This window comes from Megalobrama amblycephala, linkage group LG6, assembly GCF_018812025.1.
Source record: "Megalobrama amblycephala isolate DHTTF-2021 linkage group LG6, ASM1881202v1, whole genome shotgun sequence".
NCBI lineage: Eukaryota > Metazoa > Chordata > Actinopteri > Cypriniformes > Xenocyprididae > Megalobrama > Megalobrama amblycephala.
In genome coordinates, this window is record NC_063049.1 from 29,639,894 (window position 1) to 29,658,048 (window position 18,155).

The 18,155-nt window shown below is 37.8% G+C and overlaps 1 protein-coding gene across 4 annotated transcripts in view; it reads left to right on the forward strand.

The window, feature by feature from the left end:
• Positions 1-18,155, forward strand: part of klf12b (Kruppel-like factor 12b) — a 66,603-nt gene that overhangs the window by 36,087 nt on the left and 12,361 nt on the right. For all 4 annotated transcript variants that reach the window (XM_048193814.1, XM_048193815.1, XM_048193813.1 and 1 more), the window contains 2 exons: positions 4,457-4,539; positions 12,161-12,662. In XM_048193814.1, coding sequence (XP_048049771.1) covers positions 4,474-4,539; positions 12,161-12,662 — 568 coding nt within the window. In that variant the 5' untranslated portion in view covers positions 4,457-4,473. The remainder of the gene's footprint in view (positions 1-4,456; positions 4,540-12,160; positions 12,663-18,155) is intronic.

Below are 18,155 nucleotides of genomic sequence, written 5' to 3' on the forward strand. Positions count from 1 at the left end.
CACCAAGGCCGCATTTATTTGATCAAAATTGTGGTAAAAATTGTAACGTTGTGCAATATTATTACAATTTAAAATAACTTTAATTCTGTGTATTGTAAACAATCATTTATCCCTGTAATGGCAAAGCTGAATATTCAGCAGCCATTCCTCCAGTCTTCAGTGTCAGAAATCATTGTAATATGCTGATATGATAATAATAAGAAATGTTTCTTGAGCACTAATGTTGAAATCAGTTGTGCTGTGTAATATTTTAATGGAAACAGCGATGCATGTTTTTTCAGGAATTTAATAAAATGTTCAAAAGAGCATTTATTTGAAATAGAAATCTTTTGTAACCTTACAGATGTCTTTGCTCTCACTTTTGATCAATTTAATGCCTCCTTGCTGAATAAAAGTATCAATCCCCCCCCCCCCCCCCCCCCCAAAAAAAATAATTTTTTACTGACCCCAAACTTTTGAACGGTGGTGCATGTATAAATGCTTTTTTATTTAATTTTATTTTTTGTCCCCAAATGTTTGAAAATTTGGTTATCGTTTGGTCTGTTACAGTTTGTGTCATTTTGCATGTTTTTTTGTCAACAAAACTTGTTCTAATTACCATTTTAATGACTAAAATTACTGAAGACTAAAATGATTGAATATGACATGGCAAAATATCAGCAAAATGTTTGTCAAAACACAATAACTGTGTGAAAATGTACACTGGCCATAAGCATAACAATGTAGATTTATCCAGTGGACTGTGGTGTTGTCTCATCTTCACTAGAATGGGTTCAGCCCAAGTGCTGAGTCGAGATCTGGGCCTCATTTCCTGCTGCCCATGCCAGGAGTGAAGTGTAATAGAGATGTTTAAAGCGTATCTGCTTTGCTTGCATTCCATCATGTGCTGCTGCTAAAATAATAAGTGCACGGGTTACTTCAGGACACCTCCCTCTGAGCCACAATCGCACTGTTGTGATTGGCTCTTTCGTGAGGTTCCCCTTTGCTAAGACTCGTAGTGACTCTCAAAGCCACACTGACCGTGTTTACAATACTAGTGACAGATGCTCCTACAAGCTGCACGCATCTCTAAGTAAGTCGTTTTGACAGGAGGAGATTTATATTCACTCCTTTCTATCCTCAAGACAAGTCACCTGTCTGTTTGTTTGTGTGCGAATTCATCCCCTCCAAGAGGCGAAACCCAAACAAACATGAGGACACATGAATATTGCATTTCCCAAGATGCCCATGTGTCTATTACTGTGCCTTTATGGTGTTAAACATGGTAAATTGAGTAGACGGGGGAGAGAAACTGTCTCGGTGGGAGTTCTGGAGCGTCTCATCTCCCCATCATGCAGTGCTCTAAGAGCTATATTAACTTGTAATCAGATTCCACCAGTTCATTAAGGCTGTCTCCTTGTGCATCCCTTGGATGTTGAGGGAGGTGGCAACTTTTTCATTTGGGAGAGAGTCTGGTGGAGCAATGCCCACTGTAAAGCACAGAGCTGTAACAAGCCTGTAGTCTTTGTTCTGATACTCAGACGCCTGAGGGGAGTTTGCACAAAGACGTGGATTCTGTTAGAAAGTCTTGTCGTTTGTGTGGATATGCAAGAAGAGAAATGTCAGGAGACTCTGATAGCAGAGACAGCCTTGAATGTGTGAATGTATGTAGATATTTGTGTGTGTTGTACGAGTAAGCGCACATGTTTGCTAGAACAGTTCTACCCTATAGACATGCAGCAGGTTGCCTAGGGCAGTGGTTCTCAACAACTTCCTGGAGGCCCCCCAACACATTTTCCATGTCTCCTTTGTCTGACACAGCCATTTCTGGTCTTGGAGTCTCTGCTAATGAGCTGATGACCTGATTCAGGTGTGCTTGATCAAGGAGACATGCAAAATGTGCAGTGTTGGGGGCCTCCAGGAATGTGGTTGGGAACCACTGGCCTGGGTGATGCCGAATGTTTTTCCTATCTACAAATTCCCTTTACACCTTGCTTTAAAGGGTTAGTTCCCCCAAAAATGAAATTCACCCTCATGTCATTCCAAACCCGTAAGACCTTCATTCATCTTTGGAACACAAATTAAGATATTTTAACATGCCATTTCCTGTTGCCAGCTGGTGGCGCTTTAATGACGGCTCCTGCGTCAGCATCACACGAATGCTGCTCAGGTATACAATATCAGCCAATACTGAGTTGCCGTTCTGACGTAGAACCTGAAAGCCTGCACTGTATGTACAATGTAAACAGCATAGGAGAATGACAGGGTAGAGCAGAAACTGTTGAATAAAGTCGTTATTTTTGTTTTGTATATGTGCACAAAAAGCTTACTCGTCTCTTCATAGCATTAAGATTGATCCACTGGAGTCATGTTGACTAATTTAACGATGTCTTGTGAGTAATTAATCACAGAAATTTCATTTTTGGGTGAACTAACCCTTCAAAGGTGGACTGAGATGGTTTTTGCCCATATTAAGGACATACATCCTATTATTCATTGAAGTATTTTAGGAATTGCCATATTGATGCCAACAAAGTTGTCTGTAATGTTTTTTTCTCCTCTGTAACAAGACTATATTTATTACTTTTATTACTATTTATAACTCTTATTATATAGTTATTAGTTATACTTATAGAATGAAAAAGTCTAATATATTATATATGTATTATAAAGGCTACTGTATGTGCTGTTAAACTGAGGTGCATATGCTTTTTAGTTGTTTTGTTTTTTCTCTTTCTTATAAATATATAAAACACATTTTCACATTCAGCTACTTAAGTAAAATGTAATAAGCAAATAAGTTGTTCAAGCATTGTGTTCATAATGTTAAATAAGGACAACATAAACTGTGGTCTTGTGATTTGCTCAGCAGTATCTGATTATTTATGAATTAGACTTATTTTGTCTTTTCAAACAGAGTTATACCAAAGTCCCTTTAAGACAAGTAACTTCACTCGGCGGCCATCTTTGAATCGCCTCTCGGGCATCCAAGTGCAGCTCTTCTCTATCTCTTTGAATGGGGAAACATCAAATTCTCCAAAACTGTTTGCCAAGCTTTCGATTAAATTTCATATTTGAAATCACCAGTGAAATCTGACAACAACTGTCTCATAAATTTTGTTTCTAAACGCTCAAATCATGACTAAAAATGCTATTTTTCAGGCTGGATCAAGCTAATGCGCATGCACAGTCCTAAATGCGCGTCTTTTGTGTCTCATTTCGGAGGCGTGCGTCTGACTGTTTCTATCGGAACCAGAGCTTCTAACGGACACAGCAGATGTGATGGCTTTACCAATCACCGATTGGCTCTTATTTAGAGGGCGGGACTTATTCCGCCATATTGCACGTTGCACTTTCTCCCATTCAAAACAATACGAGTGACGCGTCTTGTGATATTCTATAGTCTTTGGTTATACCATCCACTTCAGCGGCCGTTAGAATCACCGGTTTCTATAGAAACAGTCAGACGCGCACCTCCGAAGAGACGTGCATTTAGGTCTGCGCATGTGCATTAGCTTGATCCAGCCTGAAAAATAGTTTTTTTTTTGTCATGATTCGAGCGTTTAGAAACTAAATTTATGAGCTGGTTGTTGTTAGATTTCATTGGTGATTTCAAATATGAAATTTAATCGTAAGGTTGGCGAACAGTTTTGGAGAATTTGATGTTTCCCCATTCAAAGAGATTGCATGATGCCCAGGATGCCCGAGAGGCATTTCAAAGATGGCCGCCGAGTGAAATGACTTGTCTTAAAGGGACTTTGGTTATACTCAGTTAGAGCTAGGCTAAGCTATAAACATATACTAAGCTAATAGCTTGACGTCTAACTAAAACAAGCTTCAAATAATTTGGATAAGCTTCAAAGTAGCTTCAACAATACAATATGATATGTGACATTGTTTAACTAAATAAACAAAAAACACATGAAAAATGTTAATTGATTTTTATTTTATTTTTTTATTTATTTTTTGATCAGGCAGCGAATAGAGTACCCATAAAACATATTGTCTCAGCTGATGAAGTGGGGATAGGATTCTGCTGGGAGATTTCGGATAAACAATGTTTAACAAAAAGTAAATTAAGGGAAAATATGTTTTTCCTATCTAAGTTACTTAATTATTGCTGTTTATTCACAAAAAAGCTTACTTGATACTGTATTTATCCTGGATTCTCTTACAGTAGCTTTGACAGGATTCAGTATTATGGCTTTCTTACTATGCCACATTCTGTGTCGCTCACTCTTCACAGCTCTTTAGGTGTAAGATACCAGCCAAAATACAGGCCTCATATGTTTGTTTACCCTCAGATATACTGTAAACCTGCTTACTAACTGCATACCGTCATGACATCATTGCCTGTTGCATTGTAGCCTGCGCTATTGTTCGGAGCATGCTAGGTCTGACTCAATCTCTGAAAAGGTGAGAGGAGTCACACGCAGCTTTCTCATGCCTTTCTCTTTTTCTCTCTCTCGGCTCGCAGACGCCATCAATAACAGGATGTTAATGCTAGACGGAATGCCTGCAGTCCGAGTCAAAGCAGAACCTCTGGAATCTGAGAGAGGGGTAAGAGAACAGTTGTTTTTCATACAATTTTTGTCTTAACCTCTTATCCACACTCTTGTACAACCCTCCACTTCTTTCACCCCTCACACGCCCACCCTCTCGCTGTGATACCCCTAATTACTCCCAGGCGTGTGTGTGTGGAGCAGCCCTGATGTGGAGAGCCACAGCTGGAACAGGAATGCTCCCAGGGCTTGCAGACAGGGCCACTGCAGTCAGGGCAGCCATTTTGGCAGGGCACAAGCACAGATGCTGTAGAGAGTCATTTTCTCTTTTTTCTCATTATTTCTTCATATGCTGCTTACCTAAGTACACATCTATTAGAGTACTGTTCATCTATATACTTTATCAGGGGTTTTCAAACAGGGGACCGCAAGAGGGCAAGAGCATTTCAGTGAGAACGTTTTTTTTTTTTTTTTTTTTAGGGCTGTCAAAGTTCATCAAATATGTTTAACATATTGTTTTTAATTCAAAGTAGAAATTTTACAGTTTTTTTTTTCTTTTTTCTTTTTTACAGTTAATTAGTTTTATTTAATTGCTTAACACATTATTAGTTTTCAGTTAATTTTTAGTTCTGTTTGGAATTTATTATTAATTATGATTATTTTATTCTATTGACAGCCATAGTTTCTAACTGAAAGAAATAAAAACAAATCTGTAGTTATATTTTAAACATTCTGTATATAAATTTGTGGTCAGTAAAATTTAATAATCTTATTCAGCAAGGATGCATTTTGTTACAAAAAATGTATTGCAAATAAATGTTGTTTTTTAAACGGTCTATTCATCAAAGAATCCTGAAAAAAAAAAAAAAAAAAAACTGTATTCAACATTGATAATAAAAAAGTCCCTTTAAGACAAGTCATTTCACTCAGCAGCCATCTTTGAAACGTTCTTGGGCATGCAAATGCAGCTCCTATCTCTTTGAATGGGGAAACATAAAATTCTCCAAGCTTTTGATTAAATTTCATATTTGAATCGGACAACTGTCTCGAATCATGACAAAAAAACTGCATTTTTCAGGCTAGATCAAGCTAATGCGCATGCACAGTCCTAAGTGCATGTTTCTTTATAAAGCGCTGTTTCTATAGGCAGCTGAGGTGATGCGATTAATTTACCAATCGGCGATCGCCTCTTATTCAGAAGGCGGGACTTATTCCGCCATATTGCACGTTGCACTTTCTCCCATTCTTAAAAATATGAGATCACCAACTTTCTACATATAAAGTCTTTGATAATAATAAGAAATGTTTCTTGAGCACCACATCAGCATATTAGAACGATATCTGAAGGAAATCAGAGTAATTAATTACATTTTAAAATATATTCAAATAGAAAGCAGTTATTTGAAATTGTAATAATATTTTCACTGTTTTTACTGTTTTTGATCAAATAAATGTATTCTTGGCGTTTATTTGTTTCAAAATAGCTGAGTTTATGCTTTAGGAAAGGGGAACCTCACAATGGGATTGTCATATTGTGGTTCTTGGAAGTTTTAAAAGCCCTGAACTATAATCTGTAACATTATCATTAAGCTTTTGACTCCGCTATGCAAAGCTTAGTGTGTAAACTTGATTCTGTTCCATAAAAGTACATGAACATATTGATCAAACTCATAAGTAATAGAGTAATTCAGTCAATGACAGTGATGCACTGTTCAGTGAAATCCACATGAATTGCTCAGTTAACGATAAGCACAAAAGCAGATAATGGATAGATGCACCAGTTTCTTGGAATAGTTGTGAATAGTTGTGTCTGAGAGCCAACAACATACCCTCATTATGTTCTGTTTCACAAGCCAGCATAGCAACACCTTGCTTCCTTCCTGCAAAAGGCTAGTAGACGTATTTATCCATATGCGTCAAAATGCTGCCAAGCGCCAGGAAGTGTGCAACCTACACAATGACTCTTTGAAGTGCATCTCATTGCTCAAACATGGTCTTCGTTCCGGTGGCCACTTGCCAAGACCTTGCTGAGAACGGTTTGCCCCAGTTAATGCCTTCACCTGCTAGACTGAGATCACACGTAGGATCCCCAAATAAAGTGAAAGTCATCAGTAAAGAGCCAAGGTGGAAAGTACGGAGGAGCAAGTGGTTGAGGTTTGAAAACATTTCTACAGAAACTGACGTTTCTGACAAGACCAGGAATCTGCATGCAGAACAACTTTGTATCACATCAAAGACTTTGATTTACATTTTATTCCATATGAAAGGAGGTCATGTGTGCTACAGTACATTCACTATAGTTTACACTTTCAGTCTGCTATGGTTTACAGCTTCATCTGGTTTTCTTTCCTATTCACATTTTATCTCGAAAAGCTGTATTGTGGATCAGCCACTGATACCATATAAATAATCATGAGCACCTCGTTCTTGATTATTTGCTGTTTTTATCTTTATGTGCTTCAAATGTGCCTTTGAGCAGAATAAAACCACTGAAACAAAATTCAGAGCTCTTCAAGGCCAGATTGACTACAGTGTAAAGATTGGAGATAAGGTCTATTTGAGGAGGAGGTTTGTCTCAGAGGGGCCGCAAAGGCCTGAGGCTACAGCAGCCGTAGGCACTGCTCTGCACAATGTCCTATATACACACACAAACAGGAAAAAAACAACAAAAAAACATATGCAGTATAAAGCCTCTTAAGCATACCCTGAAGGGTACATCACAGAATTCAATAGAACTAGAGAGAGAGTTTACCACAGACAAACACTGTTCTGAGTGATATTTTTCAGCAGAAAAAAAAGGAGGTAACATTGCTGCTCAAGGAACTGACTAGAAACGTTTTGTCTCTTTTGCTAGGAACACAAAAGATCTCTTAGGTATTAGAGTGGGTCTGTTAAGCATGATGCTGATTGGTCATTAGAGGCACCTCCCTTTCCTTTCATACAACCCTCATTAGCAGGTTGCTGATTGCATGCTATGCTAATAGAAATTCACTCACTGGGTTTGATTACTACCCTGCCTGTGCAGCTGTGCAGAATTTTTCAAGACTAAAATACTAAAATTTACTAAATCTGACCGTGTTCAGCATTTATTACAGTGATGAGATGAGATGATGTACAAATAACATGCATTTATATATATATATATATATATATATATATATATAAATGTTTTATTTGATTTGCGATCAGGTTAATGGATGTTACATGACAGGATGTGTTTGATCCAAATCAGCAGGTTATCCTTTAATTTGATATATATATATCACCTAAATGTTTAAAAAAAAAAATCAAGAAATATAATGGCTTAGCAGGTGGGGAGGATTGTGACATTGTACTTTCCAATTTTACTTCTATTTTAGGCTACGTTCAGACCAAATTCGATTTTTGTGCATGTCCGGTTGAAATCCGATCAGATTTAGCAAATGTGAATGAAAAATAATCACATGAAATGTGATTTTTACAAATCTGTTTCGAGCTACATTAATATGTGGTTTGAAATCCTATTTGAGTCGTATTTCTGGAAATCTGTTTCAGTCTGACTGCTCTGATCGGATTTTGCGGTTGTTGTTATTTTTAGCGTACCAATGCAACATCATTGCCATAGAAACCAATGCAGACATTCTGGAAAATGAAAGAGCGGCATTCGACACACCAATCTGATCTGAACAACTGCGATACACAATGTGGTCAATAATTTTAGGCCATGTTCACACTGTCTGTCCAAATACGATTATTTGTGTATCTGATCTGAATCTGACCTAAAAATTTTTACGTAAACACTGTGTGTCGCAACTGTTCAGTTTCGATTTGTCCCATGCTGCTCATTTTCCGGAATATCTGCATTGGTTTCTATGGCAATGATGTTGCGTTGGTAGGCATACGCCAAAAACAACATGTCAACAACTGCAACATGGAGGGGTTTTGCAATACAGATGTTGTCTTATTTACAACATGACAATGTGCAGCCACACACTTTGCACCAACACAACCTTGTTTCTGCAGTGACTTTCAGCATGTTTTGAATAGGATTTCAAACCACCTACTGTATGAATGTAGCTTTAAATGGATTTGTAAAAGTCACTTTTCATGTGATTTTTGGTCATTCACACTTGCTAAATCTGATTTGGACTGACAGTCTGATTGTAGCCTTAGATCAGATTCCAACTGGATACACAAATAATCAGATTTGGACTGATAGTATGAACATAGCCTTTGACCCATGAGAATGCTTTTTAGCCGATGTTTTCATGTGTTTGTTTAATGTCTTGCCAATTTTGGTTGCTGTTTTAGAATATTTTTACAGATGTTAAAGAAGCACTTTTTCAAATGAAAAACGTAAACCTGTTTGGTCTGCAAGAGAAAACTGACTTGGAGATATTTGCAGACCTTATAATCCTATAATAGCCCCACCAGTCAATTGAGTAGAGCTGTGAAAAAGTTTCATTGTGCTTTTTCTTTAGCCCCAAAACTCCTGAAAGAGGCTAAATCACCATTGAACCATTGTTGTCAGCACTGTCACACTTTGCAGAAAGGGTTTTTTTTTGTTCTGAAAATAATGCTCTTTTCCCTGCTCAGTCATATCAGCATTGTAACGCTGACCTTGAGGTCATGTGTCCTGACCTTTGACGATGCCCTCTGTACCCTGAATGACTTAACCTAGGTTTTTACGGGTCATGTCAGCATATTTAATTGCCTGATTTGTTTGTTTTTGAATTCAAATGCAGTTTTATTGTACCACATACTGCTGATTCATGGGTCGGTAACGCTCAGAGTGACTCCACGTGTCCAGAGTAAAAATAGTATGAGCTCTAGGGGGGAAACTGTAATTTGCTACAGGCCCACTCAGTCTGCATAAAGAACAGTGAGTCTATAAACAAAGTCAAGCCGTGATTCTGCAGCAGACCGTTTATCACATCTGCAGTCGCAATTCGAGAACTTTTCCCCTCTGTTTAATGAGCTGCTCTGTCATGATTAGCCGCCTGCTCAGGAGCGATCATTTCACTGCACGCGCTTACTGCAGAGAGGAGCGCTTTGTCTGCTAGCACTTTATTTAGGCGGTGTTTTTGAGCAGACAGATGTGTGGAGTTGACATATCCAGTCTCCACGGTGATGTTCTGTTGAGAAAGCAAAAAAACAAAAAAGGGAAGATATGTTTTGTCCATGTTCCGGACTAGAACAAAAAAATATTGATGACAATTGGGAAAAAACTTTGTGTGCGTCCATATGTATTCTGTTGTAGGGGTGTAACGATACACTCATGTCAAGATTCGATACATATCACGATACTGAACTCACGATACAATATTGTTGCAATACTCAAAAGTCATTTGGTAAAAGGTTAACAAAAATATACTGTTGATTAAAATACTAAATACATTGGGGGTGGAAATTAATAGGCTTGGACTTGGTACTGGTAACCCAGTTCACAGGACAAAGGTGACACCAGAATAAAAATATTCATGATTCTGAAGCTGAAAATACAGAATTATTTTAGACAAATATTCTTGCACTCTGTCACTGACTAGATATATTTAAAATAACATAGGCCACTTTTTACTGGTATCATAAGACATTTGGCACTGACAGGACCCACACATACTCCCCCATCACATTATTATAAATTCTATTCAACATTATATGTAATACTTTCATGTAGTACTGACATTAAAACTCTGTAAACTTGAATTTTTTTCTCTCACAGTAATTTTTATTTTGGGTGAACTATACATGATACATATTGTTGCATTTTTATATTGCGATATATTGTGACACAATATATATCGTTACACCCATAGTTGTAACTAGTGTTTCCTGCATGCAGAAACTAACATGATGCGAGGCATGATGTTTGATTCACAAACAAATGACTCCTTTTAACAAAATTAAGAAATCAAAAGTTGGTCAAGAAGATTTAGAATCAAAATCATTCAGTCATTGAATCGTTTTGAGTCGTTATGGAGTTTGCAACTGATTAACTCACTGAACCGCAAATCATTTTTCTGTCTGATTTTAAATGTCCTGGGAATTGTTGTAATAAATTATATTATGAAAAGCTTTTCGTATTTTTGATCAACTGTATATTTTAACTCTTTCCCTGCCATTGATAGAATTTTCCATTGTTAGAGTACAGAATCACCAGATCCAAAAACAAGCAAAGAAGAAGCAGAAACAAGCGATAGAAGCATTGCTTTCATGTAAGCTAAAGCAGTCATCAAACATTAAACAGCATATAAATCAAATCTTACCGAACTTTACCGAATTAAATGTCAACCCAGGACGAGGTATAGGACTGTGCAAGCTTTGAGGGTGTTGATGGATGCAAACTACTCGATCTTTGTTTTGATCATCGTTTTGAATCCGAAACGGACGTAGTATTTGACAAAAATGCTATTTTCGCAGCTTTTTGCTCAAATTGTTGCTTTTTTAAGTGTTGATAAAAAGAATGCATGAAGTGAAAAAAAAGAAGAAAAAAAAAGAACAGAGCATCTGCATATAAATAACAAAAAATGTAACAAAAAAATTCTGGGGGAAATGATAAATAATAAAAAGCAGGCACTGGCTAGCAACTTAAAACAAACAAACAAACAAAAACGCTGGTGGGGAAAGAGTTAAAGGTGCCCTAGATTCAAAATTTGAATTTACCTTGGCATAGTTGAATAACAAGAGTTCAGTACATGGAAAAGACATACATTGAGTTTCAAACTCCATTGCTTTCTCTTATGTAAATCTCATTCGTTTAAAAGACTTCCGGAAAACACGCGGATCTCAACATAACACCAACTGTTACGTAACAGTCTGGGTGTACGCCCCAATATTTGCATACACCAGCCCATGTTCCCAACATTATGAAAGGCATTAGACAAGGGCAGCCAGTAACGTCTGGATCTGCACAGGTGAATCAACAGACTAGGTAAGCAAGCAAGAACAATAGCGAAAAATGGCAGATGGAGCAATAATAACTGATCCATGATAGCATGATATTTTTAGTGATATTTGTAAATTGTCTTTCTAAATGTTTCATTAGCATGTTGCTAATGTACTGTTAAATGAGGTTAAAGTTACCATCGTTTCTTACTGTATTCACGGAGACAAGAGTCGTCGCTATTTTCATTTTTAAACACTTGCCGTCTGTATAATTCATAAACACAACTTCATTCTTTATAAATCTCTCCAACAGTGTAGCATTAGCCGTTAGCCACGGAGCACAGCCTCAAACTCATAGAGAATCAAATATAAACATCAAAATAAATACTTTACTCACATAATTTGAAGCATGCATACAGCATGCATGACGAACATCTTGTAAAGATCCATTTGAGGGTTATATTAGCTGTGTGAACTTTGTAAATGTAAAATCAGTGCATAGTTAATGATGCCCCAAAATAGGCAGTTAAAAAAATTAATTTAAAAAAATCTATGGGGTATTTTGAGCTGAAACTTCACAGACACATTCAGGGGACACCTTAGACTTATATTACATCTTGTGAAAAAGCATTCTTGGGCACCTGTAATATTTATCTAAATATTTATCTAAAATTTAAAATATAAAAAATGAACTAACATTTTTTTTTTTTTAAAACACTGAATTACTGTCATTATGCACATTTAAAAAAACTCATCAATGTCTCATTTCTGTCAGAAAGAGATTTACATGGCTTTTATATATATCTTCCTTACAGTCACCCAAAGTGCACGGCTATCCTGATATGGAGGGGGTGCCACTCCTGCTCAGCAAAGTGAAGGCAGAACCTCCAGAAGACCTGCTCTCATCCGAGCAGTTCCAGACCCAGACGGAACCCGTGGACCTGTCCATCAACAAAACACGGACGTCATCTCCTTCATCTAACACCTCACCTGTTACCTCAGCCTTCTCTCCATCCTCCTCTTCATCATCATCGTCCTCACCTTCCGTCATCGCCTCCGTCTCCTCGGGAATGCCCTCCGTTTTGACACCCGGGTCGTTGGTGGGCTCTTCTCATGGAATTAGAGGCCAGCAGTTTTTGCACATCATCCACCCCGTCCCCCCTTCGAGCCCCAGTAAACTGCCCAGTCAGGTGCACCGTATCCCTGTGGTGGTGCAGTCACTACCCCTCATGTACACCACAGCCGTACGCTCTCCTTCCACTCTCAACTCCACCATCATGTTACCTCTCCTGGACGAGGCCAAGTGCCAGGGCAAAGGTGAGGCCTTAATTTTGGAATGTTCAATAATTCACGTTGATTCATTTTTCATACAGTTATATAGTAAGTTGATTCCTTGATTGAAAAACAACTTAACAGAATTACGTAACTGATCAGCACTGCGCCCCTGGGTGAAGCACTTAACATCAGCCTGCCCCAAGGAGAATGCTGAAATCTAATGAAATTGTGATCACAGGGGAAAAGACATCAGCTGGAATGGTGAAAAATGAATTTGGATTTGTTTTTAAAAGACTAGCTTCAGACAGTCTTTCAGCAGTCTTTTCTCTCTGTCCTTTCTTCACAGAAAAGCACCATACTCATAATGACATGCAGATATGGGGTTGATTGTCCTCAGCTGCCTGTGTACTTCCTGCTGTTAGGGAGTATGTGCTGTGTGTCAGGCCTTGCATTCTGTCTGCTTCTGAAGTGGAGGGCATATAAAGTAAAAGCCTAATTCCAAATCACGTAAGCAGGGTGGGAAATTAATTCCTACCACCAGTCAAATGCTAGTACTGTTTGAGCAGTGGCGGGTAATTTTGATTTATGTACCAGCCAATACGGCGTCGACTAGTAAGCCGTCTCAGATTGCCATTTGACAAAAAATACTGTTGCTTTTTAAAGAAAAAAGCATGTTTGTTGAAGTAATATTTGATTTAGTTTTGTAAGTCTTTTGAAAAGATGCAAGGTGCATGTTGTCACTAAATACAGTATTCAGATATTCGTAGCACTTCACTGCTTTTTTTCCAAACACACCCAAGCATGTGAGATATTGTCACACTTGCTTTGTTTCATCTCGAATTGTGGTACACAACGTAAATGCAAAGTCTTTCACAAATGGACCGAAATGAGATCCAAGGAACAATGAAAACACAAAGAGAACTAATTTCTTTTTCACTTTGTTGGTTTTTTTGAACATGCAAGGTATGAATTTTGTTCTTTTCAAGAGGACTCAAATGTAAAAACACAATTGAGATTACAGTTACAGTATAGAGATTTGCTTTTTACATTTGTTCAAGTTCACATATGGGTGTTTCTTCAACTTTAGACACTTTTATGTCCCAGTTTTTTTTTTATATGTCTAGCCCACAGTTGTGGTGTAATTTTTACCACAAACAACAATTTTGCCCATAATAATGTTTTATATAAGTTTGTGTACTTGTTTACCAAGGAGACAACAATGTTCAGCAAGGAGCTTGGGAAGAAACATGAGATGTGATGTGTAGAAAAAAAGCAAGAACAAAAATGGTTAATACCATAATTTCATTATAGTCATTTCAGTTAAATTGTGTGTATTTAGGATATATAATGTGTTAACTGTGAAAATAGCAATAGCAAGACTCTTTTTATTCCAAAAAATGCTCAAAATGTCCACCACAGAACCCTTTTAAATACATAGTTTGAGATGTGGTGGAAATGTTCATGACTTTCAGAAAAAAATATATACAAATTGTCTTGGAATGCATGTTTGTCCACTGTTGGACATTGTAGACAAAAAGTGTTCTTTTCTAAATGTCCACAGGGCCAATTGTGCTCATAGTTGAAGAAACATCCATATATATATATATATATATATATATATATATATATATATATATATATATATAGTGAGTTGTATGTTTCAATTGACATTTTTTTAAATAAATGCTGTTAAAAAAGAGTGGTTGATAAAACAGCCACATAAATTTCCCACCCTACAACTACAACTAAGGCTCACAGTTATGGAGTATCTTAAGACACTATTGCTTTTCTATCAAACAGAATAGTTATTTCTGGGATGAATGTGGTTTCTTCAAATGCAGGATCTGCAGTCCCTGGTCATGCAGACAGGTCTCGGCCCCTCGCCACATGCCCTAATCAGAAGCACACATCTTGTGTTCCCAAACTCTCGAGACCTCACCGGAGTGATGTTTAGGGTTGGTTTCCTGTAGGGCGAGTTTTAATACACTGGCACTAAGCCATAATGTTCTGGGTGTTGCTGTCAAATGGTGTTTGGCCCGAGCAGAGGGCACAAGGGAGCTGTTTGTTGCTCAACCTCTTGTTTATCTGGGAAGGGTGTCTGTCCCAAATGGTTGGGCAGGGCTGGGCATCCTGCTAGAAGAAGGATTTAAATACTGGGTGTCTCGCTCAGCTTGAGATGAGGAAAGAGAGGAAAAACAAGGTTTGCATAATGGGGTGGGGCGGATATTGAAGATGGGTGGCACCGCAAGCAGCCAGGCACATAGCAACATGGACTCCACCCAGAGAGCTCTGAAGCAGCACAGAGGAAATGGGGTCAGACCTGGGCGGGGTCAACAGGGTAGCAGACGTTGATGTGCTTACATGATAGTGAGACTGACGGTTACATTTTACCACTATATTGAGACACCGGTGTGCACTGATCAGCAGTGTTTAAATACCTACAAATAAATGTCTGCAAATGAATGTTTTCGTCATGACAGCTGGAAACACAATGGACAGCGCACACTTTTACATGCTCACGCATACTCGTGTACAGGTTGCCAGGGGAGGTGGGGGGGGGGTGTGCCCTTCTCCACAGCTCTGTCTCTGGCTGAGTTACCATGGAAACAGGCTATGGCTGGTAACAACAGGAGAAAGAAATCATGGGGTTTGCTTCACCACCTTTTGTGAACTCTTGCTTTTGTCATTGCCTTTATATGGACATTTTTAAGAAATATCCAGGCAAGCTATGTACTGTAGGTAGAATGAATGGATTATGGTGGAAACAGTCAGCAGAGGCAATACAGAGACAGGCCATTTTATTTGTTATTGCTGTCTATTATCTTTCTATACTATATAGTATATTCAAAATTATCCTCATGATTTTCCTCATGATTTAATCTCATATCTTTTAGGTATATAGGTATATAGCACATTCAAAAGTGCTGCACAATTCAAAAATAAGAAAAAAGACAAATAATACATTTTCAATAATATAATAGAAATAAGAAGTTATAAATATTTAGTGCATTAAAAACAAAGTCCATTTAAGACTAGTCATTTCACTCGGCGGCCATCTTTGAAACGCCTCTCGGGCATGCAAGTGCAGCTCCTATCTCTTTGAATAGGGAAATATCATATTATCTAAAGCTTTCAATTAAATTTCATATTTGAAATCATAAATTAAATCTGACAACACTGTGTCATAAATTTTGTTTCTAAATGCTCGAATCATGATAAAAAATGGTATTTTTCAGGCTGGATCAAGTTAATGCGCATGCGCAGTCCTAAAGTGCGCGTCTCTTGTGTCTCATTTCGTAGGCGTCTGACTGTTACTATAGTAACCGGAGCTTCTAACACCCGCTGCAGTGGCACGATGACTTTACCAATCGGCGATTGGCTCTTATTTAGAAGGCGGGACTTATTCCGCCTTATTGCGCGTTGCACTTTCTCCCATTCAAAACAATATGAGTGACGCGTCTTGTGTTATTCTATAGTCTTTGATTAAAAATAATCAGGGGTATCAACAGTATACAAATATGATTCTGGATCTGAACATTGATTTTGTATCATAATAATGTAATATAGTATCTTGAATGGTTTTGCATTACTCCATATAGAGAGGTCACAATCTGTAGTCATCTGCTATAACTGATTTGTGTCTAGCCTGAGTAGACAGAATAGAGAAGGAGAGGCTCTAGGCTCTTGTAATGTGTCCAATTAATCTTTCTTTGAAATCCTCCATCGGTTTTGCTGAGCGTTTGTGGCTAAAGTGGATGTTTAAGCCACCCTTGCAAAAGGCACAGAAACAGCTTATGGCTAACAGTAAAAAGCAATAGGTGTAAAGTTAGACCAGTGCACAAGTGATGTTTAACTTAATGGTTCTTGACTGGTAAGTTGCATGTCAAAAATGGAGTGCTGGAGTCTCTTATGCTCTCCAAGGCTGAATTTATTTGCTCAAAAATACAGCAAAAGTATTGCAATTTAAAATAACTGCTAATATATTTTAAAATGTAATGCATTCCTGTGATGGCAAAGCTGAATTTTCAGCATCATTACTCGAGTCTTCAGTGTCACATGATCCTTCAGAAATCATTCTAATATGCTGATTTAGTGCTCAAGAAACATTATTTCTTATTATATCAATGTTGAATAGAACAGAAATTTCAAAAGAACAGCACTTTAAAATATATTTTTTGTAACAATGTAAAAGTTTCTACTGTCACTTTTGATCAATTTAATGCATTCTTTCTGAATAAAATAATTAATTTCTTAAAAAACATCTTACTGACTTACTTAACATGAATTATATCAGAATGAAGTGTAGTTTCCTAAGGTGCATTGTCTGTAGTGGCAGCCCAAAAAAACGTCCCTCACAAAAATTTTAAGTTTTACACTGAAATGCACCTGAGACCAAATAACTGACATCTTAAGTGTTCCCATCATTCATACAGAAATTCATAAATTGGCAGCATAACTATGTCCAACACCCTATAACAAAGGGCGAGTGGCAGCATAGTGCTGTTGTCTTTAGATGCTCTCCGGGTGTCTGATCGCCTGTGCTGGTGACATGCCCACAGGACACACCGCCCTAGGCTGATTGGGAGACAGCACGGACACCTCTGATCCAGGATCAGGTCTGACAGACTGCTGAGAGAGCAGCGAATTAGATGCGTAGCCCTGCAGCCTGGGCTAACCCACATAATATTAACAAAGCTTGGAGTCAGGGAGAATGCTGCTCTCATTCTGTGGGGAATGAGATACAGTAATCAGAGACGGGTGTTCTGTGACTGCCAGTCTAAAACACTGACATATACAGGTGTGTTTGAATTAAAAACCTGTATTTGATGACAAACTCACAAACAAGCACACACCTCAAATGTATCATATGCTATTAAAATACATGTTGTCTTAGTATTACATTATGTTATAACCAGGACATAATAAAGCAACAAGATTTTTCCATTTCCATTCATGCATTTGGCAGATGCTTCTATTCAAGGTTGATTTTTTTTTTTTTTTATCAGTTCATATATTCCATAACTAATTAAACTATTAATATTCATCTAATTTTCCCAATTTCTTCCATGTTAAAGGATTAGTTAACTTTCAAATGAAAATTACCCCAAGCTTTACTCACCCTCAAGCCATCCTAGGTGTATATGACTTTCTTCTTTCTGATGAACACAATCTGAGAAATATTAATAAATATCCTGATGCATCCGAGCTTTATAATGGCAGTGAGCGGGATCAACGAGTATGAGCTGAAGAAAGTGTCTCCATCCACATCCATCATAAACTTATTCCACATGGCTCCAGGGGGTTAAAGGGATAGTTCACCCAAAAATGAAAATTTGATGTTTATCTGCTTACCCCCAGCGCATCCAAGATGTAGGTGTCTTTGTTTCTTCAGTAGAACACAAATGATGATTTTTAACTCCAACCGCTGCCGTCTGTCAGTGGTATAATGCAAGTCAGCGGGAACTTGGACTATAAGAGTAAATAAAACACGACAGACAAATCCAAATTAAACCCTGCGGCTCGTGACGACACATT